Genomic DNA, 23887 nt, shown 5'->3' with positions numbered 1-23887 from the left:
CATGTGTGAATCGAACCAGCAGCCTTCGGAGTTAGGAGCATGGAGCTCTAACTGCCTGAGACACCAGACCAGCCCGAGCATATTTTTATATGCATATCTTTTGTGAATTATTTATATAATTTGCCCATTTTTCTATTGTTTGATTGTTTCCTTTATTTTTTTGGTAACAGCTTTATTGAGATATATATCATGGCCTATTTGGTTTATCCATTTAAGGTATATAATTCACTAGTCTTCAGTATATTCAGAGTTGGGCAACCATCACCACAATCAATTTGGAACATTTTCATCACCCCGGGAAGAAAGAATTTTTACCGATTTTTAAGTGTCTTTTAATGTAATCTATCTTCTAATCTTTATCTGTTATATATGTTTTAAATATTCTTTCTGTTACTTTTCTTTAACTTTGTGATTTTATTTTTTTGGTATGTGGAGTTTTAAAATTTTTTTTTTTGTCAGATTTAACCATTTTTTTTCTTTTCTATATGGCTTTTGTCTTCTATATCGGGTTGCCTGCTCCAAGGATCAAAATATATTCTTCTCTAATTTCTGCTAACACTTCATTTTTATGTTTTATATTTATTTTGTCTAACACATTTAGAATTTATTGTTGTGTGAGGAAAAGATCCAAATTTATTTTTCCAAACAGATAGTTAGCTCAACTGCCTTTGTTGTATAGGCTATTCTTTGTCATATCCTAAATTCTTTTAATAGACGTGGGTCCATTTCTTGACATTCTAGTATATTTCATTGATATATTTGTCCTTTTCATACCAGTCCTTTACTAGTATGTTTGATATCTGGCTAGGCAAGGCTTCCTGTAGTTGTTTTATTTTTCAAAAATTTCTTGGCTGTTTTCAGGCATTTTCTTTTTCAGACAAACTTTAGAATCAATTTTTTAAGTTCCTTTGAGTCCTTGTGTTTTGATTGGAATTTCCTTGACTTTGTGGATTTGGGGAATTTGTGGATTAATTTTAGAAAAATTACTCTGGTTGTAGTTTGAAGAATGAATCGGAGGAGGGTAAGACAGAAGGCAAGGAGACCATTTAGTCTGGCGTATTTTTTCTATAAAGGACCAGATAGTAAATACTTTCTGCTTTGTATGCCATATGGTCTCTGTCACCACTATTGTGGCATTATAGCATGAAAAGATACAGAAATATGTAAATAAATTGGAATGCCTGTGTTCTGATAAAACTTTTAATTACTTATAAAATCTGATGAGCCAGATTTGGCTTGCAAGCCATAGTTTTCCAACCTCTGATTTAGGCTATACTTTCTAGTGATTCGGGTAAGAGATGATACTAGCGTGGACTTGGGAAGTGGCAGCAGGAAAAATGAATTCAAGAACAATTTAGGAAGTGACATTGAGAGAATTTGCTGATTAACTGGATGAGAGCCACGAGACAGGAAGAAATCCAGGCTAATGTCTAGGTTTCTGGTTTGGAGGACTAGATGATTGATAGGATCGTAAGGAGCCCGTGAGAATAGAGTAGGGCTGTTGTTAGGGTTGGGATGCAGATGAGGGGTGGAGAGGACATGTTTGATTTTGGCCTTGTTACGTTTAAGGTGCCTGGTGGGCTATCAAAGAGAAGGTACTCAGTAGGCAGTTGAATTCAGGAGGAGAGGTCTAGACTAGAGCTTTTGATTTAGGAGTCGTCAGATGATAATTGAAGCTATGGGCATGGGTGAGATTGCCCAGAGAGAGTGTGGAGAGTGAGCAAGGAAGTGAGTGACCCAAGCCACATTCCTGAGGAGCCAATCACATTTAAGGAACACACACAGGAAAGGAATTCCATGTGGAAGCCTAAAAAGAAGGGGTCAGCTAGGAGCGTAGAAAAGCAAGAAAGGGTGGCATCAAGAAGAGCCCAGGGAGGAAGGGAAGGACTGAAGAATGAGGAGGGGTTTCCTGGTGTTAGATTCTGCTGGGAGGTCAGTGAGATCAGAACTGAGACATGTCCGTGGGGCTTAACAGCGGGGTTGTTGATGAGCTAAACGAGAAGATTCATGCAGTGGGAAGGACAGAAGTGATTCAAGTGGGTTGAATTGCAAATGGAAGGTAGGAAGGTAAAGACAATAAGTGTAGAGACCTCTTACACCTTGAAGAGCAGGAGAGAGAAAGTGGTGGTTAATTGGAAATGTAGAGTCTGCAGGAAGTTCCTTTAAAAATAGATATGTAAGCTCTGATGGGAATGGCAAGAGGGAGAAAGGCTGGAGTAACAGTGGGAGAGAAATAAATACACATGAAAGACCTTTGTGACTTACAAAGTGCTATGCAAAATTAGTAATTTATTCCTCTTTCACAGTCAAGAGGCTCTTTGGTCCAGTGCTGTGCGTGTAGAGGGCACTTAAGAGCAGTTGGGGTATTGAACATGAAGAGCAGAGGAGATTAGAGAACAGCTGCAGGGCCAGTCTGGGCTGGCCAGCTGTGCAGTGGGCCACACAGACGGTCTCCAGCCCTGGACTGGTGGTAGTTTAGAGCTTCTACGTTGATAGATGTATTAAGCCTGAAATAAGTTAAATCCTGCTGTGAAAAGCAGTTCACCATGTGGAAAGTATTTTTAGGTCTCTAGAGTAGAAGTACTTTATTGATACTGTTAGCAAAAATGGAACACAATTCTGAATTTGGAGACCATATAAACTCATTGTAACTAACGGCATCCCTTAGAACATACAGAATTGGGGGTTTCTCTTCTGGTAGTTTGGGGTCAATTTGTAGTGGGAACGTCCAGCTCCCCCTTCAGGTTGGTATCCAACAAGGTTCAGTTCTCTGCCAAGCTCTTGCTATGGGGACATCAGTTATAAATAAACAAACACTTGCCTGGAACGTTATGGTCATCCTGCCCAGGCAGGCTCCCAACTTTCTGATCACTGTCAGACACTAGCACTGGCCTCATAGTGAGTGCTGCTGAGAGGGGCACTAAACACTAATTGTGTATTTAAGTTCTCTGTGTGTTTTGCACCTGTTTACCCAAGTATATTAGTTAAAGATGTCTGAACAGTCTGTTCACATGATGGAGAATTTAGACATGGAGGGCATTGCCGTACACATAAAATTCACCATACGAAGGTCATGGAGGCTAACTTAGTTAGCTTTCTTCTTAAATATTTGGAAATTTCTATTCCTCTGGTGAAGACAACCCACGAGGCAGGTGTCTTGACAGTTTCTGTCATTGTGTCCTGCTTTTTCATTTTGGTGTATTTTGTCACTGTTCCCCCCTTTTCCACCCCCACCCCCCCACTCCGGTTCAAGCCGTCGTTTCTCCGTCTAGTTGTGTAGGACACAGCTCCCTGGCCCGTGCTGGTATTATGAGCCTCGTGCTCCCCACCCCCCATGCCCCCGGCTGAGGCAGTCGGTCGACCCTCGGCTGCTCACAACAGCTCACAGCAGCTCTCACCGGCTGCCGGCCATTCACGCTGCTGCCGGCCACTCACTGCAGCTCACGCCAACCTCCGGCTGCTCACAGCAGCCCAGCTCCAGGGAGAGCTGTTGTTCACAATCTTAGCTGTAGAGGGCACAGCTCACTGGCCCATGTGGGAATCAAACCAGCAACCTCGGCATTAGGAGCGTGGTGCTCCAACCACCTGAGCCACCAGGCCAGCCCTTGCCACTGATTTTGAGTATATGATTGTAACTATTTTCTATAGTATTACTCCTATTTTATCAGTATGCTATAATTATTATTTTTTAAATATGGCAACTTAAAAGACTTTGTAGGGTTTAATTTCATTCGGGAGAAATTATGTCTTTTGAACTACATCTCTAATCTTATGGTGATGAATAGGTTTTACTAGTAGAAACTTATTTTAAGGTAAACAAATTTTTTTCAGAATGTTAGTTACTAGAGTTCATTAACCCAAAACAATAGAAATGGAGGACCTACCTTCAGCTAGGCCCCGGGCTAGGTTCTAGAGCAACAGATACAAATTCAACAGTATTTCTGTTCTCAGAAAGCTCACTCTTTAGGTGGAATTTCCCAAAATGTATTTTGGAAATACTAGTTAAATGACATTCCTTGGTCAAGTAAGTTTGAAAAGTATTGCTTGCTTCATCAGTAATAATCTTAGAGATTCTCATTGTCTACAGGTATATTGTGGTTCAGAAAAGTCCTACAGGAAAGAAAGCTCTTTACTAAAAGAACCTTTACTTTGCAGAAAGCTCTTTATATATATATATTTATCCCAGAGTTTCTCAAATTCATATCACACAGAAGCTATGTGTATATGTGTGTGTGTAAAATTTCTTTTTTTAAATTTTTTTTATTATTTTCAGTTGACGTTCAATATTATAAAATTTCTTAACATCTTCAAGAACCTTTGGAACAACATTATCCAGTAGAACTTTCTACAATGATAGAAATGATCTATCTTTGTGCTGTCTGATACAGTAGCCACCAGCCACATGTGACCATTGAACACTTGAAATGTGGCTAGTATGACTAAGGAACTGAATTTTAAATTTCTTTTAAATTTAAACAGCCTCATGAGGCTAGTGTCTTTATTGGACAGTGCAGCTTTGGAAGCTACTTTGGGAAATACTGATCTAAAGGTGTGTTTTTACTTATTCATTCTACAAACAATATCATCAAGTTTATGGGGGTCACTGAGTAAAAGTATTCTCGCCCTCAGGAAGCTCCTGGTTTGGTGGGGGCAGCAGGCATCCGCTGTGCAATGATGAGCATAAGGGGGTTACTTGGAAATCAGAGGAAGGATTTCAGCTTTGGGTGGGAGATTGGGGTTGATCCGAGAAGGTGTCCTAGAGGATAAGTCCTGAGAAATGAGTAAGAGTGTGTATAATGAAATTCATTACCTATTTCAAGGTGCAGATACTACCTAGTCGTTGCAGGAAATGTGTGCTTGTCTCCAGTTCTTGTTCAAATGAAATCACTCTTGATAGAAATTATAGAGGTAAAGGATCATAACCTAGCTCTTACCATTCTCCTGCTCACTGGCGGTCAGTTAAACCTTGCGTGTAGTGGACAGTGAGTGGCATGTGAACATGAAACATGGCACCTTGGGATACCCCCAAGTCATCTTCTCGGTGGGGTTATGCTTATGATGTCACCGGCGGTGAGACTGATAGGAGCAGGAATGGGTACAATGTCTAGTGTTAGTGTCTCTCTTTTAATGGGTTGAGGAAGGCCACTGGAAGGGGTTGAGATTTTAGGAGAGCTGCAGCAACTTGAACTGTCAGCGTTTGTTTCTCTTAACTGGGGGACACTAATGGTCTGAACTTTATGTTTCTTCTTTCCCTCTAGATGGTGTCCTACTCCTCGGTCCTCACAGCTATCAGTAAGGTATGACCATAGCTATTCACAAGCCAGGTGGGGGGCAGGGGGACAGAGATATGGTAGTGACAGGGAGCCCCACGTCCTTGACCGCTCTGATCATGTGACCACCGAGGCTGGCGGCGGCACACAAGGCCTCTGGCTGGCATTACTGCCTTCCATTGGAGGGAGGGGCATCTTGGGAAGTAGGGACTGGCAGTTAGGAGCCAATTTCCAATGTTCAAAGGATGCCAAGTGTGAAACCTGAGGTGGGAGGAAAGATGAGCAGGAATCCTGAATGTCCCATCTGCCTCGTGTAAGACCAGGGCTTGACTGGGCATTCCGTAACATCGCCAGTGTTCTTTCCGCAGTTTGATGACTTTTCCCGGGACCTGTGTGTTCAGGCTTTGCTGGATATCATGGACATGTTTTGTGACCGACTGAGGTAATGGCAGGGGTGAGGGGCTCACAACCCCCATCATTAGCTTAGTATAAAGGGGAAGCTGCACGTACATAGACTGAGCCCAACTCTGTGGGTTTCCACACTTCTTCCCACCTGTTCATCTGCACCTATCTATCCCCATCCTTTTCTACTTATTCCCTGAGAACAAAAATGCCTCTTCTGGATTTGGAATAGCTCATTTGAAATCTTGTCCAGTGGAAGGCAGTGGGGCTGTCTTCCCTGTCTTTGTAGCTTCCCAGCTCTTCTCTCTAGTAGGGGTGTGCCAGGCACTCTGCAGAACATTGGTGTGGGTCAGATTTCAGCCATTGGAGCAGAGACTGATTTTGCATCCTTTCCTGGTAGCTGTCACGGCAAAGCCGAGGAGTGTATCGGGCTGTGCCGGGCCCTTCTCAGCGCCCTCCACTGGCTGCTGCGCTGCACTGCAGCCTCTGCGGAGCGGCTCCAGGAGGGTCTGGAGGCTGGCACTCCAGCCGCCGGGGAGAAGCAGCTTGCCATGTGCCTCCAGCGCCTGGATAAGACCCTCAGCAGCACCAAGAACCGGGCCCTACTCCACATCGCCAAACTAGAGGAGGCCTGTATGTCCCCAGTTCCCCTGAGCCCCACCTGCCAGTGCTCCCATAGCTGGTTCTTTAATTGAGAGGGGAGAGGTAGGATGGCAGCCCGCTGTCCAGGAGGATCTGAAATCATCCCACTTCCTTTTTTTTCTCCCCATAAGCATTGCATACATCCCAGGGACTTGGGCAGGGTGGCACCCGAGCCAATCAACCAACAGGTATTTACTGAGCATTATTGTATGCCCAGCACTGTGCCAGGTGCTGGGGGTGGGGGGTTGGGGGGCTACCAAAGGAGCATGTGGCAGGGTCCCTGCCCTGAGCCAGCATACATGCTAGTGGGGAGCAAGACTAGCATGTAATATACACGGAAGAAATTAAGAGGAGGAGACAAGCACACCATCCATCCATGTGTTTTCTCCATGTTACTGATCATCTGAGAAACAACTGACTCTAGTGTTTGCGCATTGCCTAAAATGTCCCTTTAAACATTATACTTGTCTGCTGTCAGGCCTCCTGTGCCGTACACCTCTTCACTCAAGTGCAGATGTTAAATATTGGAACCCTCCAGAGCCTGAGATCAGACAGATCGCCTAATGGGAGGGAAGATTCTGGTATTCTGCACATGGGGCCTGAAAGCCACAGTCTTGCTGTGGCTTGGGGGACCACCCGAGGCACCCTCATTCTCCCATAATGAGAATGCTAGAATGGGTTACCCCCAGGTCTTCAGGACCTGGTGAAAGAACTTGTTTCAGGATTCATATACTTACTACTGCTCAAAATGTGTTCTATGGCCTATGAACAATCCAGAAAGGTGACCACTGCGTAAAAATGGGCTGTGTTGACAGTTTCTTAACTATCTGGAGCATTTAACAAATGTTTATTGGCTGAAAAATGAATGAATATTTCACTTAATTTGAATGGCTCTCAGGTCATATCTTTGTTTTTCCCCCCTATGCTACATGGAGGTTAATGGGCTAGTTGGTGCCATTATTCAGCATTTGACCCTCTGGAATTGTAACTAGGATAAGTGACTTGTAATTAAGTGCTAAATCATTCGGTATAGACCATGAGTCAGGCATTTGGGAGGAGAGCTCAGTGGGCTAGACCAGTTGGGGAAGTTATTAAAGGCGCTGGGCTTGAACAGAGACTTGCAGGACAGTGAGAGTTGGAGCAGTGAGGATGAGTAGGAGGGGCATTTCAGGAGGGAGAGCAGCTAGAGCAAAGGACCAGACAATGAGTGGATGAACACGGAAGGCTATGTAGAGTCCAGCTTGACTGGGGTGGAGAGTGATGGCCACTTGGCAAGGCTGGCCCACTCCTGAAGTGACGTGTGGCTGCCTCCCTGTTCCAGTCACTGGACTCCACCCCTCACCCCCGCCTCTGCCACTGCCTGTGTTAGGACATACCTAGTCTCTAAAGGCAGCTGCACGCGTCCCCTAGAAGTCAGGCCTCTGGGAATGGTTTCTAGGGGCTCCACTGTTGGTATGTACCCTCCTTCTGGAAACAGTGCATGCTGCCCCCAGGCCCCCAGCCTCCATGTAACCCTCAGGGGAAGCCTTCCTGTGTGGTTTTGTGGGCCCAGGGGGCGCCAAAGACCAGGAGTTTGGGGCCAGTCTCTCCCTCTCCTCCGTTTCCCATCATGTTCCTGCATTTCCTTTTCTCTGCTAGCCTCCTGGACAGCCATTGAGCATTCTCTCTTGAAGCTTGGAGAGATCCTGGCCAATCTCAGCAACGCCCAACTCCGGAGCCAGGCTGAGCAATGTGGCACACTCATTAGAAGGTACCCGGCTCCCAGGGAGAGGTGAAAGGTCATGGGTGGGGGTGGGATGATGTAGCACCTGGCCCCGACCATTCTGCTCTCACCTCCTGTGCAACTCTTCCTAGCTCACCAAACGCTGTCCCCTGTGTATCTGTCCCCTCAGCATCCCCACCATGCTGTCTGTGCATTCCGAGCAGCCGCACAAAACTGGCTTCCCTACAGTCCACGCGCTGGTCCTGCTCGAGGGCACTATGAACCTGACAGGGGAGACACAGCCCCTGGTGGAACAGCTGATGATGGTGAAACGCATGCAGGTGGGAGGGCCAGAGTTGCTTCTCTGTCTCCAAGGTGGCTGGGCATTTGGGGGCAGGAGGGAGGATTCTTCAGGTCCTTCTGAGAGAAATAGTGTTTCTCTTGTTCATGGTGGAAAGTGGATCCCCGTCCTGCATGGTTCTGTCATCTCACCTGACGTCCCTGGTCCTCATGTTAGAGTAGGGAAGTACCTGTGCTTTGTAGTCTCGGGCCCAGCCTGGTCCCCAGGAGCCTGCAGAAGATGAAGGGGGGATGGGACCCCCTCTTACACCTCACCCTTGGATCTTCCCACAGCATATCCCCACCCCTCTTTTTGTCCTGGAGATCTGGAAAGCTTGCCTTGTGGGGCTCATCGAGTCTCCTGAGGGCACAGAGGAGCTCAAGTGGACAGCTTTCACCTTCCTCAAGGTACCTGGGACATGGAAGCAGCAAAGAGCCATGGAATGGTTCTCAGGAAAAGCAACAACATCCTGGACCTTTGCCCCATGTTTCTCCCCACTGGCGTCATGCCCAGCCTGCCAGATCCCCTAGTACGAGTTCCCATTGATTATTTTCTCTAAAATTCCCAGGGCCATGTTTAGCCCACTTGGCAGGCCTCTGCTATTTCTTAGCACACAGGTGCTGTTCATCTCAGCTGTCAGCCAGATTGGTGGAGGGCAGTTAAGGAAGCCCGGGAAGTGGGGCCTGGTCTTGAAGCGGGGTCTCTGTGTCCTGTAGGCTGAGGGCACCAGGTGCTTGGGTACCCGTGCTTCCTGATTTGGCTCCAAGAATGATTTCACTTCCAGGGCAAGAGTGTTCCTATCTCTCTGCCCAGAACGGGGTTGGAGGGGATGTCATTAGTTCTGGGTGAATGAGAAGAACTCATGCTTTCTGTTTTTCCCCTGCCTCACCCTCCAGATTCCACAGGTTTTGGTGAAATTGAAGAAATACTCTCATGGGGACAAGGTGAGTTGAAGAAATGAGATGGGAGGGGCATGGGAGTGGGTGAATTCTTGTTTCTGCCCTGGAGAAACAAGGGCAAGGGCAGGGTCACGTGGGCCCCAGCTGGGCAGTAGTGCAAGTTTGTGCCTGGGGGAAGGGAAGTGTGTGTACCTGAGCATCTGCTGGCATACACGCATTCAGTCTCCAGACAGGAGGCAGCCAGGCTGCTCCGGAGTCAGGGTTGTCTGAGATGGTCAGGGCCAGCGTGGCCATGCAGGGAGCAGTGATGCCTCCTACTTGTGAGTCTAGTGACTGGAAGCCAGTCGGTGGGCACTGCCAACTTGTGGGCTTTTATATCCAGAAGAGTGTCCTTGTGAGCCTGCATTGCAGGCTGTGGGTGGGGAGGGGAACCTAGAAGCCAAATGGCAGTTTCTGGCCACTTACAGGACTTCACCGAGGACGTCAACTGTGCTTTTGAGTTCCTGCTGAAGCTCACCCCCTTGCTGGACAAAGCTGACCAGCGCAGCAAGTACGAACTCCCCTGCTCGCCCTTCTCACTTTGCCGGAAGGGGTTCTGGGCTTTTCTACTGCTCTTCTGTCTCCTCGTTCACTTCCCTTGGCAGGAGCAGGCGGCAACAGCCCAGTAGTTCCGAGTGCCTGAGCCCCTCTGCCCTCTCTACCTTCCCTCCTGCACTCCGAAGCTTCTTTATCCGGAAGGAGGGAGGATACTGGGCTGGGACCCACTGCTCCCGCCCCTCAGGAATCCTTGATCTGTGCCCTGTCCCCTCATCATCTTTTTCCCTCACAGCTGTGACTTTACAGACTTCCTACTCCAAGAATGTAGGAAGCAGGGGCTTTTGTCTGAAGCCAGTGTGAACAACCTTATAGCCAAGCGGTAAGTGTGAGCTCCCTTGGGCCGGTCCAAGGACTGGGGCCCACTTCCCGGGCTCCCATAACTGCCCTCCACCAATCTGGCTGATAACTGAACAGTACCCGTGTGCTGAGAAACAGCAGAGGCCTGCCAAGTGGGCTAAACATGGCCCTGGCACTTTTAGAGAAAAGAATCGATGGGAACTTGTGCTGGGGGATCTGGCCGGCTGTCATGCCCTCCCTCTCATATCCAGACTAGGCTGCTGGGTGTCTTTCCCCTCCTGTGTAGAGTCTGGGTTGCGGGTGGCTGGGACCAGGCCGAGGATGACCAGGACCAGACGCTGATTTCTGCAGACCAGGGCTTTGCCCTCTTAGGTGCTGCGCTTTCAGTCTCAGCCTCCCGTGTGATCAAAGGCAAAATCCTAAATCTTCCTTCAATCTTAAATGAACTTTCAAAGTACGGTAGATGTAATGACCAATGACAAATTGAAGCAATTGCAATATTGGGTCCACTTTCATAAGCGTCACCTGACACCAAAGCTTATGTGCTTCCTACCTCGTCTGTGCCTCTGCTCCTGGGGCTAGACTAGGGAGTGTGTCAGGAATGTATCTCGACGCCTCTACTCTTCTCTCGGCTGACTGTTTACGGCCACAGTGCAGCAGACCGGGAGCATGCACCCCAGCCCAAATCAGGAGAAAATGCCAACATCCAGCCCAATCCTGGGCTGATCCTCCGCGCGGAGCCCACTGTCACCAATATCCTCAAGGTGAGTGTACCCTTCCCTTGCCACCAGGGTCATCTCTTCCCTCCTTCCAGTTTCCCCTCTACTTCCAGATACATAAACAGAGGCCATACACCTCTCTTCTGGCTTTTATATATAGTTGCTTTGGAAGTAGAGAAAGGGGGAAGGCAAGGGAAGCCACCACTGAAAACTAACGTTTTCACTGAGCATCACTTGTGAGCCAAGGCACTGCGGTAGGTGCTTTCATTTAGGTCGTCTCATGCGGAACATGGGCAATCTCACAGTACTGACCTTGCCCTCTGCAGCCCCACCTCCATCATCCCAGTTAAGTTGATAGGGAGGGATTGGAGAGCAAGGCTAGATTTTAGGAACTGTTTTCTAGATTGGAATCAGAGAGATGTAGATTAAATTGCAGGTCATGATGTGCCTATGGGATGGAGACATACAGAGAGAAAGACTGTGGCTAGGCTGTATCTGGGGGGTCTTCAGTGTTCTTCAGGGCTTGATTTCCTGTCGTGTCCCCAGACGATGGATGCAGACCACTCCAAGTCCCCGGAGGGGCTGCTGGGGGTCCTGGGCCATATGCTGTCTGGGAAGAGTCTGGACTTGTTGCTGGCTGCAGCCGCCGCCACTGGGAAGCTTAAATCCTTCGCTCGGAAATTCATCAAGTAAGGAAGGCTGAGCTCCTGACCAGGGTTGGGGATGCATATCTGAAGGAGGAGGTAGCAGGATAGGGGTGAGGCCCTGGGGCGCCCAGGCTAAGGCAGACCATCCCAGCTGGAGACCCTGGAGGAAGGGCCAGTTCTTTGGCATTTTATTCTCTACAACTGAGGATGAAGTGGAGGCGTTTGAGGAGGTAACAAGGCGTTGAACAGTTGGCGTGGAAGGATTTCCATGTTATTAATCACGGGCTCTCAAATTCTGTGGACTTTTCTTTGGTTGACCTGGAATTAGATATACTGAACATTGTTCTGTTCAGCAAGCCATTCTCTAGGTCTTGGACATTTTAAAAAATAGATAAGAGTTCTTTTTTTTCTGTAGCAATGGTGTTCATTTTAACTTTAACCTGTAATTCGCAGTCTAGTGACTGTCTCTTTGAGTGGATGTAGCGCCCCCCCCCCGCCCCCCAGCTATTGCTCTGCCCATGTCCTGGTTGGTGTAACCGGTCTCCATTCCTTCCACAGTTTGAATGAATTCACGACACATGGCAGTGAAGAAAGCAGTAAGTCCACACTGAGAATCCCCAGGCCCGCTTGGCACTGAAAGGGCTGTGGAGGGAGAGCTCAGGGGAGGGAAAAGGAGGCCTTTACTCATCCTGGGAGGCTCTGTTCTCCCCCCAGCGATGACTGACGAAGCTTTCGGGGAGGCTGGAAAGAGGGTAGTGCTGGGAAAAGGATGCTTCCACAACCACCCCTTTGTCTCTCTGGCTCCCCCTTATGATTTGGTGGGTACGGTGGGCAAGGAGGGTGTAAGGAATCCAAGGAAGGGATGATGTTCCACTTAAGACCCAAGAAAAGGATTCTGAGCCTCAGAGCTTTGAAGGAGCCACTTGGTCCCTGACCTTCCTTGAAGTGAGTCCCGATTCCCTCCCGACCCAGGCAAGGGCTTTGGGCCCCTGCCCGAGCTGCGGGGTCAGCCTTCTCATCCTTCACAGCCAAAGCAGCCTCAGTCCGAGCCTTGCTCTTTGACATCTCCTTCCTCATGCTGTGCCACGTGGCCCAGACCTATGGCTCAGAGGTGAGTGAGAGGAGAGCAGGTGGGATGAGGGACATAAAGTGGGTGGGGCAAAGAGGAAGGAGACCACCCATAGCTCTCCTACCGTACTGGCTACTCGCCCCCCCTCCCCCATCAGTCTCCCAAGCCCATTAGTTCTGTTGGCTGCAGAAATCAGGTGCCCGCTCTGAGAAGTCAGTAGATACCCGCCATCACATCCCTAATCTTCAGTGCCACATTCACACCGACCACTAGGTGGCAGCGTAGCCCTTGTCTTTCTCTACACCGATTTGTCCCCAGTTCTGGCCAGGAAGGGAGAAAGCTGCAGGGCAGGAAACTGAGGTGCAGGTTGCCGCGCCCTCCCCACCCAGCTGGTGACTCTCCCTTCCTTTCTCAGGTGATTCTGTCCGAGTCAAGCACAGGAGCGGAGGTGCCCTTCTTTGAGACCTGGATACAGACCTGCATGCCCGAGGAGGGCAAAATCCTGAACCCCGACCACCCCTGCTTTCGGCCCGACTCTACCAAAGTGGAGTCCTTAGTGGCCCTGCTCAACAACTCCTCGGAGATGAAGCTGGTGTCAGTGGCCTGGGCACCCGCTGCAAGGGTGGCGGTGGGGGCAGCGCCAAGTCCCTCTCCCTCAGCCCATCCCACGCTCCCCTGTGGTGATTTTTCTCCCCCCACTCCTTTTTCTCCCCTCCCCATCCCCTCATAGGCAGATGAATTGGCACGAAGCCTGTCTCAGCATTTCAGCGGCCATCTTGGAAATCCTCAATGCTTGGGAGAATGGGGTACTGGCCTTCGAGTCCATCCAGGTAGCCCACCCTTTCAGCAGCCGTCTCTCTTCCCGGGGATACAGAGCCAGTCTTTGATAGCTTGTTATATTCTGTAAGAACAAGAAGACCCTTAATGCAGGAGCTCATGTTTGGATGTTGATCTTCTTGTAATCACAGTCGTAGCTACTCCCTCCCACCCAGGTAACTTTGGGAAAAATCAAACTTGGACGCCCAGGACTCCACCTGCTGTACTTCGCTGCCCGCAGAGGCTGGGGAAAGTGGTAGCCAGGGAAGGGGACCCAGTGGCCCTAGTCACCCTTTTCCCCTCTCTCAGAAAATCACAGATAATATCAAGGGAAAGGTATGCAGTCTGGCGGTGTGTGCCGTGGCTTGGCTGGTGGCCCACGTGCGGATGCTGGGGTTGGACGAGCGTGAGAAGTCGCTGCAGATGATCCGCCAGCTGGCAGGGCCACTGTACAGTGAGAACACCCTGCAGTTCTACAATGAGAGGTCAGTACCCCGGCCCCTCCCTTCTGGAATGCTGTAGGTCTGTGTGAGAAGTCAGCACCTCCCGTCACCAATGTCCCCCTCTTCTCTTACCTTCCCAAACACGGTGCTTACTTCCTCCCTCACTTCCTTATTCACGGGTTCACTGCCTGACTCAGGAACATTCTGTGTGTGTCTCTGTGCCAGGACTGTTCTAATTCAGCACCTGCTGTGTCTCAGAAATACAGCCCCAAACAGCTATGATTCCTGCCCTGAGAGAGGTCAAGCTCTGGACAACTAGCTTGCCAGAAGAACAGTGACTGTCTTAGCAGTGTCACTGTCTAGGAACTGTGAGCCCATCTATAGATTTTAGAGGCCTTGGGCGTGCCCAGCCCCTGATCCCCTGCCTGGCTATCTTTGGTGACATTTTTCTGCCTTGGCTTTTCAGGGCCTTGGAGGACCTCACTTCAGCTGTGTTGAGTTCAGTGATGTTGGTTCATTCACCCACCCAATAAGCTTTTTTTTCTTTTTCTCTTTTTTTTTAATTGTAAAAAACATAAAATCTAACATCTTAGCCATTTTTAAGTGTATAGTTCAGTAGCGTTAAGTATATTCACACTGTAGGAAACAGATCTCTAGAATTTTCATCTCGTAAATCTGAAACTCTGTACCCAATAAGCAACAACTCACCCTTTTCCCCCTCCCCCTAGCTTCTTGTAACATCATTCTACTTTCTATTTCTATGAATTTGACTACTCTAGGTACCCCATGTAGGTGGAATCATACAGTATTTGTCTTTCTGTGAGTGGCATATTTCACTTAGCATAATGTCCCCAAGGTTCATCCATGTCGTGGCACATGGCAGAATTTCCTTCCTTTTTAAGGCTGAATAATATGCCATTATATGTACATGCCATATTTTTCTTATCCATTCGACGGTCGATGGACACTTGGGTGTCTACCCCGTCTTAACTGTTGGGAATAGTGCTGCTATGAGCATGGGCATGAACCAACTCATAAATCGTGAGTGGTGACTAACGAGTAGGCATCAGGATGTCTTACAGGGGAGAAGTGGAAAACGGAGCTGAAGTGAGGTTGGGGAGGGCCTGTGAGCTCCCATCTCCTGTTTGTCCCTTGCCTCCTTTCTTCCCTCATCATCCTCCCGGCCACAAGTAATGGAGGGTTTGCTCTGACATCAGCCGTGCTAAGCACCCTGCCTCCTACCTGGGTGAGGAATAGTGGGAAATCTGTGCCTCCATCATGCAGGTAGAAAAAGTGGCTCAGAAAGTCATAGTGACTCACCCAGCAGTCCAGAAACAATCAGCACTCAGACCCAGGTCTGTATTCACAGTCAAAGACGCTTCATGAGAAAATTCCTGGATATACACTCACGTTTGCCCAGCGTCCAAGGGCCGGGAAGAGCCCTGTGGGGCAGCCCTTGGGCCCCTGTCCTGGAAGTAACAGTTTACTTTGGGAGGAAGCCAAGGCTGGGCGGGATCCCCCTGAAGCACTCGGCACAGAGGGAAGTGATTGTATTTATTTCTGCCAGAGGATTGGCAGGGCCAGGCCTGGGGGATGGGGGAAGCTGGAGAGAGAGAAAATGTGAATATGTTGTTGGAATAACCTGGGGGAGGAGAGCCACCCCTCCCCCCCCCAATAGGCTTAGTGCCCAGCAGGTGAGAGTCCTTCCAGGAGCAGGACTGGTAGGGTCAGCTCTGCTAGGGGTTTGCAACTTCCTCTTGTTGCCTCCCTCAGCGTAGAATGGGGTTAATTCCCCAGGAATATTTCCGTAACCCAAGTCGTGGGAAAAGTCTGGGCTGGGCATTTCTTTCCTCCCCCACCCTGGTTCCTGAAGCCAGTGCTGCTTGAGCCTCGGGTCCTTCCCCCCCCAGGGTGGTGATCATGAGCTCTATCCTGGAGCATATGTGTGCCGACGTGCTGCAGCAGACAGCCACCCAGATCAAGTTCCCATCCACGGGTATGGACACGATGCCTTACTGGAACCTGCTGCCCCCTAAGCGACCCATCAGGGAGGTGCTGATGGACATATTTGCCAAGGTGCTGGAGAAGGGATGGGTGGACAGTCGCTCCATCCACATCTTTGACACCCTGCTGCACATGGGAGGCGTCTACTGGTTCTGCAACAACCTGATTAAGGTAGTTGGGGTGGGATGGGTGTGGGCCAGATACATGGGCCGGGGGAGCAGGTTTCCTCAGGCTCCAGGAGACAGCTGAGAAAATACCTGACAGGACCAAACTTGGTCCCATCCTCTGACTTCCCCACACCCAGCTTGGTCAGCCTGACCTTTCTCAGAGGCCTCTTTAATGCTGTGAGAAGATTCCTTGGAATACCGAGGCTGGTCCTCTCCTGGAGAGTGCTCCTGGACTCTGAGGGGAGCTGTCTCCTCAGGTAGCTCTGACCAGAGGCAGCGGGAGGGACGGAGCAGCGGCTGGAGCTCCCCGTGCCCTCCCAGGGAGATGGGCTGGACTGGCAGGAATGTCAGAGCCCCACGTTCAGGGCCCTCAGCTCCTAAACACCCCCTCACCTGCCCATCTAGGAGCTCTTAAAGGAGACACGGAAGGAGCACACGCTGCGGGCAGTGGAGCTGCTCTATTCCATCTTCTGTCTGGACATGCAGCAGGTGACGCTGGTTCTGCTGGGCCACATCCTGCCTGGCCTGCTCACTGACTCCTCCAAGTGGCACAGCCTCATGGACCCCCCTGGCACTGCTCTCGCCAAGTAGGAGTCTCTGCAGAGCCTCAAATCCCCACCGCCCTGCGGCGGGCACCCTTGCCTGGGGTCACCCAGGGAAGCTGGGCGGTGGGGAGGCCCTGGCAGATGGGGCCAGATCACCATGGGCACAGAGACCCCCTTGGAAGCCCCTCTAATTTTACCTCTTTTCCCGGAACCGTTTGCCAGGTTAGCCGTCTGGTGTGCCCTGAGTTCCTATTCCTCGCATAAGGGACAGGCGTCCGCCCGCCAAAAGAAGCGACACCGTGAAGACATTGAGGTAGGGGACCCCTCTGTTCTCTTGTTCAGCAGACGTTTCCTGAGCCTCTCCTGGTAAGAGGCGCCTTCCCAGGCAAAGACAGCGAGGCACGCTCCCTGCCCCCGGGCAGCCTGTTGGTCACACATCTTGCAGGCATATCTGTGAGCGGGTCTCACTAGGATTGTTGGAGGGGCTGAGGAGAGGGACACGCAGAGGGAAGATGGCCCTGCTGGAGATGCTGACTGAGGCCTGTGTGGACGTGGCTGTTCCCCACTCTGACCTAAGCTCCAGTCCTGTTGCCCAATAACAGGAAATTGGGGGATCCAGGAGTGGGTAATAGTGAGTCTCCTGCCCTCCAGGATTATATCAGCCTCTTCCCCTTGGACGACATGCAGCCTTCGAAGCTGATGCGACTGCTGAGCTCCAATGAGGAAGATGCCAACATCCTTTCCAGTCCCAGTAAGTCTGTGGACTGCTCGGCAGGCAACTTCCTTCCCTGCTGAGCTGTTCTGCGCTAGTCCCCAACTGCAGCCATCTTTGCTGGCTGGTCAGAGAGGGGGAGGCAAGTGTTTGTCCCATTTTGTCCCCTAGGGGCTGCTGCTCAGTTTCCTAACCCCAGAGAGACCAAAGGTTGCTGTGGGTCTCCCCCTAAGGGTTGAAGTTCTGCCCAGATTCACGCCCAGCCTGGGGCACCACTGTCCCTTCCCCACCCTTTACTTACCACAAGGTGGAGGGAATAGCAAGCTACCCAAGTGAGTTCACAGCCTTGGGCAGTCTGTGCCGTTGACTCACCAGCTCTGCCTTTCCTTCTCCTGAGACAGGCCCTGAGGCCTGGGCTGGGACGCAGGGCTGCTCCCACTCTTCCTGTCTGAAGAGCACCCCTCCCCCACCTGACCTCCCTAGCTGTCATGACCTCTCCTTGCTAAGGGCTCCTTCTGTGGCACTTAATTTTTCCTATTTCTAAGAGATTTCTCCTGAGCCTGGAAGTTTCTGAGGCCTTTTAGGGACTAGGGAACCAGCTCTGCATTTGAACAGAGGAGAGGTGCTAGGTCTGCCACCTACCAACCCTATGACCTTTGGCTACTTAGCAAATCTGAGTCTTGCTTTCTTGTGTGTAAGATGGAAATGTGAGGCTTAAGCAGCTTAGTCCACGTTCCGCCCCCAGATAAGCACTCGGAGCTGCTGGTGCTCACCGATGTTAGTTCTTGTCTCCCATCTCCTTACGAGCTTCTCTGTATTTGGGGCCCCTCTGTGTACCCTCCACATCTGATGGGTGAGGTCTTCCCCGGGAAAGGCGATTTGAAGGCCTAAAGCCATTTCCTCAGTGTTGCCTCCACTTGTCCCCACAGCTGACCGGTCCATGAGCAGCTCCTTGTCGGCCTCCCAGCTCCACACCGTTAACATGAGAGACCCACTGAACCGAGTCCTGGGTGAGTCCTCCCTCCCCGCTCCTGAAACGGCTGAGGCCTCGTCACCTGAAAGGCGGCCTCCTGGTGCCCTCCGCCCCCGGCCACATTTCCCCCCAACCCCGTGTCCTCCATCTCCCCTACTTGCTAGCTCTCCTGTCTCCCCCAGGCTCCCGTTTAGTGCCTCTCCTGACTCGCCCCCAGTTTTCCTTTTCCATTTCCACTTTTTACATCCCCAGTTTGGAGGGTACTCTTAGCACTTCTTTCTGTTCCCTTTTCGGTCCCCTTCTCCCAAAGTCTAATGTCTTCTCAGACCCTTCTCATGGACTTCTTCCTTCTCCCCCATCCCGCACAGCCAACCTGTTCCTGCTCATCTCCTCCATCCTGGGCTCTCGGACCGCCGGCCCCCACACCCAGTTTGTGCAGTGGTTCATGGAGGAGTGTGTGGACTGCCTAGAGCAGGGCAGCCGAGGCAGCATCCTGCAGTTCATGCCCTTCACCACCGTGAGTACTTCCTCTCGGGGTAGGGGCTGGCCCTGCCTTCTAGATCACAGGGGATCAGCAAGTCTCAGCAGAGCTTGGGGTTCAGTGGCTAGCACTCAGAGTACGGGGCCTCTTTCCTCCTGAGACATTGCACCCAGCCTGAGGTAGCTCCAGTGAGCAGCTGTCTGTCTGTCTGTCTGTTAGGTATCGGAATTGGTTAAGGTGTCAGCTATGTCCAGCCCCAAGGTGGTTCTGGCCATCACGGACCTCAGCCTGCCCCTGGGCCGCCAGGTGGCTGCCAAAGCCATTGCTGCACTCTGACGGGCTTGGAGGGGCCGCAGGGGCCCTCTGGGAGGGTCCCAGTCCCAGGCGCCTCGAAAGGGAACAGTGAAGAAAGATGAGACATCATTGCTCATATCCACATGACGTAAGAGCCTTTTATGAGTTTCCAGGTCTTTCCCCTCTCCCTGACTTCTGACCTTTTGAATGTCTCCCGGTCTCGTTCTTTCATAACTTCTTGTTCCCACTGCCCGTACCTGAAGAGAGTGAGCCGCCTGATTCCTCAGCTCCGGGCCATATCACCACACCACTCCCTCCCACGCGCCCTGCCCCCTTCCAAGAGTAGATGTACCTCTGAGGAGTTTTGTCGGTTCTGGTTCCGAGTATGTGTATGTATAAATGTATATTGTTATTTTGTAATACACGAGGGAGGTTCCCCTCAGCTCACTTGTAAATAAAGATCCTGTAGCTCCTTTGGTAAGTGCTGTCAGTGCTGTGTCCGATAGGGGGGGAACGGTGTCTTGGAATCCTGTGTGCTGTGGCTGGGGAGAGACTTGGCCAGCGGTTGAGGGAGGAAAAGGTGTGTACAGGAGGCCTGGCTGCAGGGTTCAGGTTTGCAGGGGCACTGAGGGTGATGGGAGCAGTGTCCCTTCCTCAGACCCTGGCTGTGTGATGAGTCAACACCAGCCCGCTGCCTACTCCTGACCCCCAAAGTCAGACTTACTCTGCAAAGGGTGAGGTTTTGGCGAAGGGCCCCACGGGGTGGGGGTAGGCTGTTCTGTTCTTCTCGGCCCAGCCCCACCCAGAGTCTTACTAGCCCAGAGATTGATCTGTCCCCTGGAAGAGCGCTGGGGGGAGCAGGGGCAGGAGCTCCGTTTAACCCTGCCATGTCTGCTCCCACATCTCCAAGCCTGATTTCTTCAGGACCGCCCCGGGAGGGAGGACCCTGAGCTGCACAGCTGGGAACTCCAGCCTGCCTCAGCCAACCCTGTTTTTCAGGGAGCCACACGGGGACGGGAAGTGAGGTGATGAGCATGGGGAAGGCTTGAAGTGGAGCTGGGGACTGGCTGGCTGGCTGGCCTCCCCGGGTCTGGTGGAGGCACCTGGGAACCACACGTACATCCTGAGCTGAGGGCACAGGTGTGCCTCAAATGTGTGGTGTTAGCAGCCCCTGTAGGCGCCACATCACACCCGCTCCCCAGCTGTGAGCTCAGCCTCTTCAACCCAAATGCTGAGACAAGCAGTAGAGTGACGGGCTGGCGTGAGACTGCTCCCTGCCAGACCAGAGGCAGAGCTGGGGGAGGGAGAGAAGTGCAGAGCCCAGAATTTAAGTTGCGACTCAAGTTGTCCCCTTGACTCGGTGTCTCCCTAATCTGTACAAGGCACTTCCTAATGCATTCTTTGTGGGCACGTGTGAGTGGGGATGGGCTAGAATTCATGGAAGGTGGTGCCCTGCTGGCCTGTGCAGCTATGCAGTGCTGCCTTGCTTCAGGCCCGCATCTGCCTGTGTCTGGCTTGTGGCTCTCCCCACTACCCCACACACACCCTCTCGTCTCCTGGGATGGTGCCCATCTGCCTTCCGTCTTCCCCACTAAGCTGTGGCTCCATGAGGGCAGGACATGCCTGCCTTGTCACTGCCGTGTCCCTAGCACTTAGCCCAGTGTCTGCACAGAGTAGGTGCAAGATAAATGCACACTAAAGGAATGAATGTTGATGAGCCAGAGGACTGCCCCCTTCCTCCCTGCACCTCCTCTTCCCCTCCCTCTGCCCTTGACCATTGTTCAACTCCCCGCCTTCCAACCCCTGGCCAGGCACCAGCTGGACTCAAGAAAGAGGAAGGACATTTACTGGAGGTAAACACTTTATTATCATGAAGTTTGGCTACAACGAGAAAGTGGGGGCAAAGGTGGAGAGTGAACAGTTGAGCTTCCCTGTCACACACTCCGTCACATAATCTCCCAGCATCTTCCTGCCCACATTCCCCGTTAAGCAAGGCAGATACATGACCGTCTGCCCAGTCTGCCCAGCCCTAAAAGGAGTCAGAGTCCTGACTCGGGGTGGGGGGGCGGGGGGCAGGCGTCACCAGCCTGTGGGTGTCTCTATGGGCATCCAGTAAAACGAGATGTCAGTGATGCTGGGCTCCCCATGGGTGTCAAAACACCCGAAAAAAATCTTACAACGAAAAACTAGATTCCCCAACAAATTTGTGGGACCCCAGGGTCAAGCCTCCCAGCTCTGGCTGCCCCTGCTGGGCTTCATGCCCGTGGGGAGGGGATGTAGGGGAAGCAGGGCCTGGCCAACCTGGCACGTGTGCGCCAAGCTGACGCCAGAGCGAAGGAGAGATACGAAGACCCAGCTGGGGAACACTGTTGTTTAAATATTAAACAGGGCTGTATTGTCTCCCACGTAGGAGACTTCCTGATGCTTCCAAGGGCCCCAAGCTGGGCACCCTCAGGATCGGGGGTTCACTGCATCTCTTCCCAGTGCCCACCAGTTACAGGAATTAATACTTGGTATTTACCTATCTACCTCCCAGTCCAGGGGACAGGAAGACAGGAGCTTTTCTCCTTGCTACAGGCAGGAGAATGAAACTTGGAGGTGGAGGGAAGGACCCAGGAGTCTGGGGCTCCTTTCCACTCTTCCCTGTCTTTAAATAATAGGTTTAAATAAGCATAAATATTAAATAGAGATAAATACATGCGATAGGGAGGGTTTTGCTCAGGGTTCGGCAAGGTAGCGCAGAACACGGTACGCCAGCTCCAGGAAGCTCTGTAAGTTGGAGGCAACCAGGACACCTCCTGCCCGGCGCTGGAAGGCCGAGGTGAAGATTGGCATGGTGCCCTGGGTGGCCTGCCTGGCAGGGGCTGTCCCCAGGTCTTCCATCTGTGGGGGGAAAGAGAAGCAATCAGGCCCTGCTGAGTGGGTGTTACCACAGATGAGGAAATGCAATGGGCTGATGGGCTGTGGAAGCTCACGGGGTTAACAGAGCCAGGACTTGAACCCAGGTCCGTTTCGAGGTCCAGTGATCTGGCTCCTGCCCTCTACTAGGAGTAGGGGAGGGCCAGCAGCAGGAGGGCCCTGGGATGGGGTGGTAGCTCCCTGCATACAGCCCCACCCTGCCCCCGAGAATGCTCCCACCAACCCCTAAAGAACTTCTGGGACCCCCAGGCTTGCAGCAGGACCTTTAGGGACCCACTCTGTCTAGGCCCCTAACACTTGCCGCTCCCAATGAGGCTCACCTGCTGCCAGATGTTGGTGGCAAGGTCGGTGATGTCCAGTTGCAGCGTGTCCAGGGTGGGTGCTAGCTCGGGGGAGATCCCGGCCAGGGCCTGCAGGAGGCCCTGGTACAGGGAGAGGCCATCGTGGAGTTGTCGCAGGCAGCCCGCCTGGAGGACAGAGTAGGAGAGTTAGGGGAACTGCCTGCCACGCTCCTCTCAGGGCTCCGTCCCTCCCCCCTAACCCGCCCTCTTCCTCTCCAGACACTCACCAGCTGCAGAGCCTGGCTGGAGCAGCTGCTCAGGGGAGCCTGCGTGATGCCCAGAGAGTGCCCGAGTAGCACGAGCTCCTCAGGGTGGCACAGCTTGTGCGTGGCACACTGGGGACGGGAAGAATGCTGAGTGCAGGGACTTGGTAGGACCAGGAGGCTCCTCCCCATGTCTCCGAGGTCTTCCCCTCCCTCCAAGTCCTGCCAGGCTCCTCAGCCCCGTTCCTCCACATCCACCCCAGCCGGCCCCTCCCAGCATTGTCCCCCCAGTTTCTTCCCAGCTTTCCACTGCTTGGCTTCTAACCTGCTTTCTTCCATTTCCCTGTGTCTCTCCTCTCCCATGTCCCTTCCTGATGTTGTCTTCCCCATGCTTCCCTTCCCCTCCCTCAACTCTCCCCTCTGAGTCCTCTTTCCTCTACACCCCCACCCCACCCCACAGCATGTGTCCCCTCCCTCTCTGTCTGCCACTGTCACTCACCAGCCTCTCCTGCAGCATCACATCGTCAGCCTGGATCTTCCTCACTTGCTCTAAGCACTTGAGCAGGAAGCTCTGGGGCAGGTGACTGGCCGGGCCCAGCGGGCTGGCTTCTTGCACCGTCCAGAGTGCACTGTGCCAGAGCAGCAGCTGCAGGGCTGGGAGCAGACTATGGCTCAGGAGACATGCTCTCCACTCCCACCTGGGTCCCTTTCTGGGGGCTTAGGGACCCCCAGGCTCTTGGCGACTCCAGCCTCCCTCCCATGCCCTGGCAGGCAGCTCTCTCATCCTGGGTCAAGACACTCACCTATCAGCTTCATGGGGCTCTGGGCAGTAGGCTCAGCTGAGGGTCTGGTGGGTCTGCCGGCTCAGGGCTGTGTCAGGGACCAGCTCGAGCAGGCCTTTATAAATAAGCCCATGGAGTCCTGGGAGGAAATTACCTGGTGCTGAGACTAAGGCTTAGTAATAACTTCCCAGGATTTATGCAAATTTGTTGTCCAGGACAATGCAGGGGGGTTGAGACAAAAAGCTGTTTGCGAAAGTTTTGTGAAATTGTGGAATCTCTGATTCTTCTTTGACGTCTTGTCCCCCTCAAACTCCCTTCCTCCCCTAAGCCCCACCCAGGCCTGAATTGCCCCAGGGTGTTTGAACAGAACCGCTGAACAAAGGCTGAGCCACTGATAAAACCCTGGAGGCTGGAGTCTTGTCAGACTGATCTGGGAGAGGCAGACCTCCAGGCGGCCCCTCGTCCCTTCCCTGGCAGATCTGTGGCAGCCCCCTTTGCCACTCTCCTTTGGGATGGTCAGGCCACCTGCTCCCTAGGCCCCCGAATTCTGAGAGGGAAGAAGCTAGTTGCCCCCATTCCTACCCCTCACATTCCCGGCAGGCTGCCTTCCTGAGTCCCCTCCC

At 51.9% G+C, this 23887-nt stretch overlaps 2 protein-coding genes and 1 non-coding gene across 12 annotated transcripts in view; 2 read left to right on the top strand and 1 right to left on the bottom strand.

The window, feature by feature from the left end:
• MED24 (mediator complex subunit 24) overlaps positions 1-19500 on the top strand; it is a 30605-nt gene extending 11105 nt beyond the window's left edge. For 6 of the 10 annotated variants that reach the window (XM_019747562.3, XM_019747564.3, XM_074320051.2 and 3 more), the window contains 24 exons: positions 5259-5297; positions 5639-5712; positions 6073-6305; positions 6446-6502; positions 7953-8064; positions 8207-8357; positions 8650-8763; positions 9253-9300; positions 9723-9805; positions 10085-10171; positions 10802-10913; positions 11415-11557; positions 12074-12111; positions 12544-12626; positions 13000-13178; positions 13315-13414; positions 13710-13885; positions 15754-16018; positions 16420-16601; positions 16782-16872; positions 17211-17310; positions 18201-18281; positions 18613-18761; positions 18945-19500. In XM_019747562.3, the coding sequence (XP_019603121.2) occupies positions 5259-5297; positions 5639-5712; positions 6073-6305; positions 6446-6502; positions 7953-8064; positions 8207-8357; positions 8650-8763; positions 9253-9300; positions 9723-9805; positions 10085-10171; positions 10802-10913; positions 11415-11557; positions 12074-12111; positions 12544-12626; positions 13000-13178; positions 13315-13414; positions 13710-13885; positions 15754-16018; positions 16420-16601; positions 16782-16872; positions 17211-17310; positions 18201-18281; positions 18613-18761; positions 18945-19061 (2814 nt within the window). In that variant the 3' untranslated portion in view covers positions 19062-19500. The remainder of the gene's footprint in view (positions 1-5258; positions 5298-5638; positions 5713-6072; positions 6306-6445; positions 6503-7952; positions 8065-8206; positions 8358-8649; positions 8764-9252; positions 9301-9722; positions 9806-10084; positions 10172-10801; positions 10914-11414; positions 11558-12073; positions 12112-12543; positions 12627-12999; positions 13179-13314; positions 13415-13709; positions 13886-15753; positions 16019-16419; positions 16602-16781; positions 16873-17210; positions 17311-18200; positions 18282-18612; positions 18762-18944) is intronic. The other 4 variants (XM_074320054.2, XM_074320055.2, XM_074320053.2 and 1 more) reach the window with 1 other exon arrangement.
• On the top strand, positions 12362-12465 carry LOC141569066 (small nucleolar RNA SNORD124). Its single transcript, XR_012492460.1, has one exon. It is a non-coding gene; the product is annotated as a small nucleolar RNA SNORD124 (small nucleolar RNA).
• Positions 19501-20862: 1362 nt separating the features above from the next.
• On the bottom strand, positions 20863-23298 carry CSF3 (colony stimulating factor 3). The gene is made up of 5 exons (XM_019747725.3): positions 23286-23298; positions 22982-23136; positions 22507-22614; positions 22259-22405; positions 20863-21902 (listed from the first exon to the last, which is right to left on the bottom strand). The coding sequence occupies exons 1-5, from the start codon at positions 23296-23298 to the stop codon at positions 21738-21740; spliced, it is 588 nt and encodes a 195-aa protein (XP_019603284.2). The 3' UTR covers positions 20863-21737.
• Between the last annotated feature and the right edge of the window lie 589 nt (positions 23299-23887).

Source organism: Rhinolophus sinicus, chromosome 12 (genome assembly GCF_057876585.1).
Source record: "Rhinolophus sinicus isolate RSI-liver-muscle chromosome 12, RSI-T2T, whole genome shotgun sequence".
Taxonomy (NCBI): domain Eukaryota; kingdom Metazoa; phylum Chordata; class Mammalia; order Chiroptera; family Rhinolophidae; genus Rhinolophus; species Rhinolophus sinicus.
This window is presented reverse-complemented; position numbering and strand designations above follow the sequence as displayed.

Bases quoted from the DNA above. Each gene is read 5' to 3' on its own strand.
- CSF3 (XM_019747725.3), bottom strand. The intron at 22,615-22,981 runs GTGAGTGACAGT...TCCCGTCCCCAG, and splicing joins TGATGCTGCAGGAGAGGCTG to TGTGCCACGCACAAGCTGTG. The intron at 21,903-22,258 runs GTGAGCCTCATT...TTCCCCCCACAG, and splicing joins CCACCAACATCTGGCAGCAG to ATGGAAGACCTGGGGACAGC.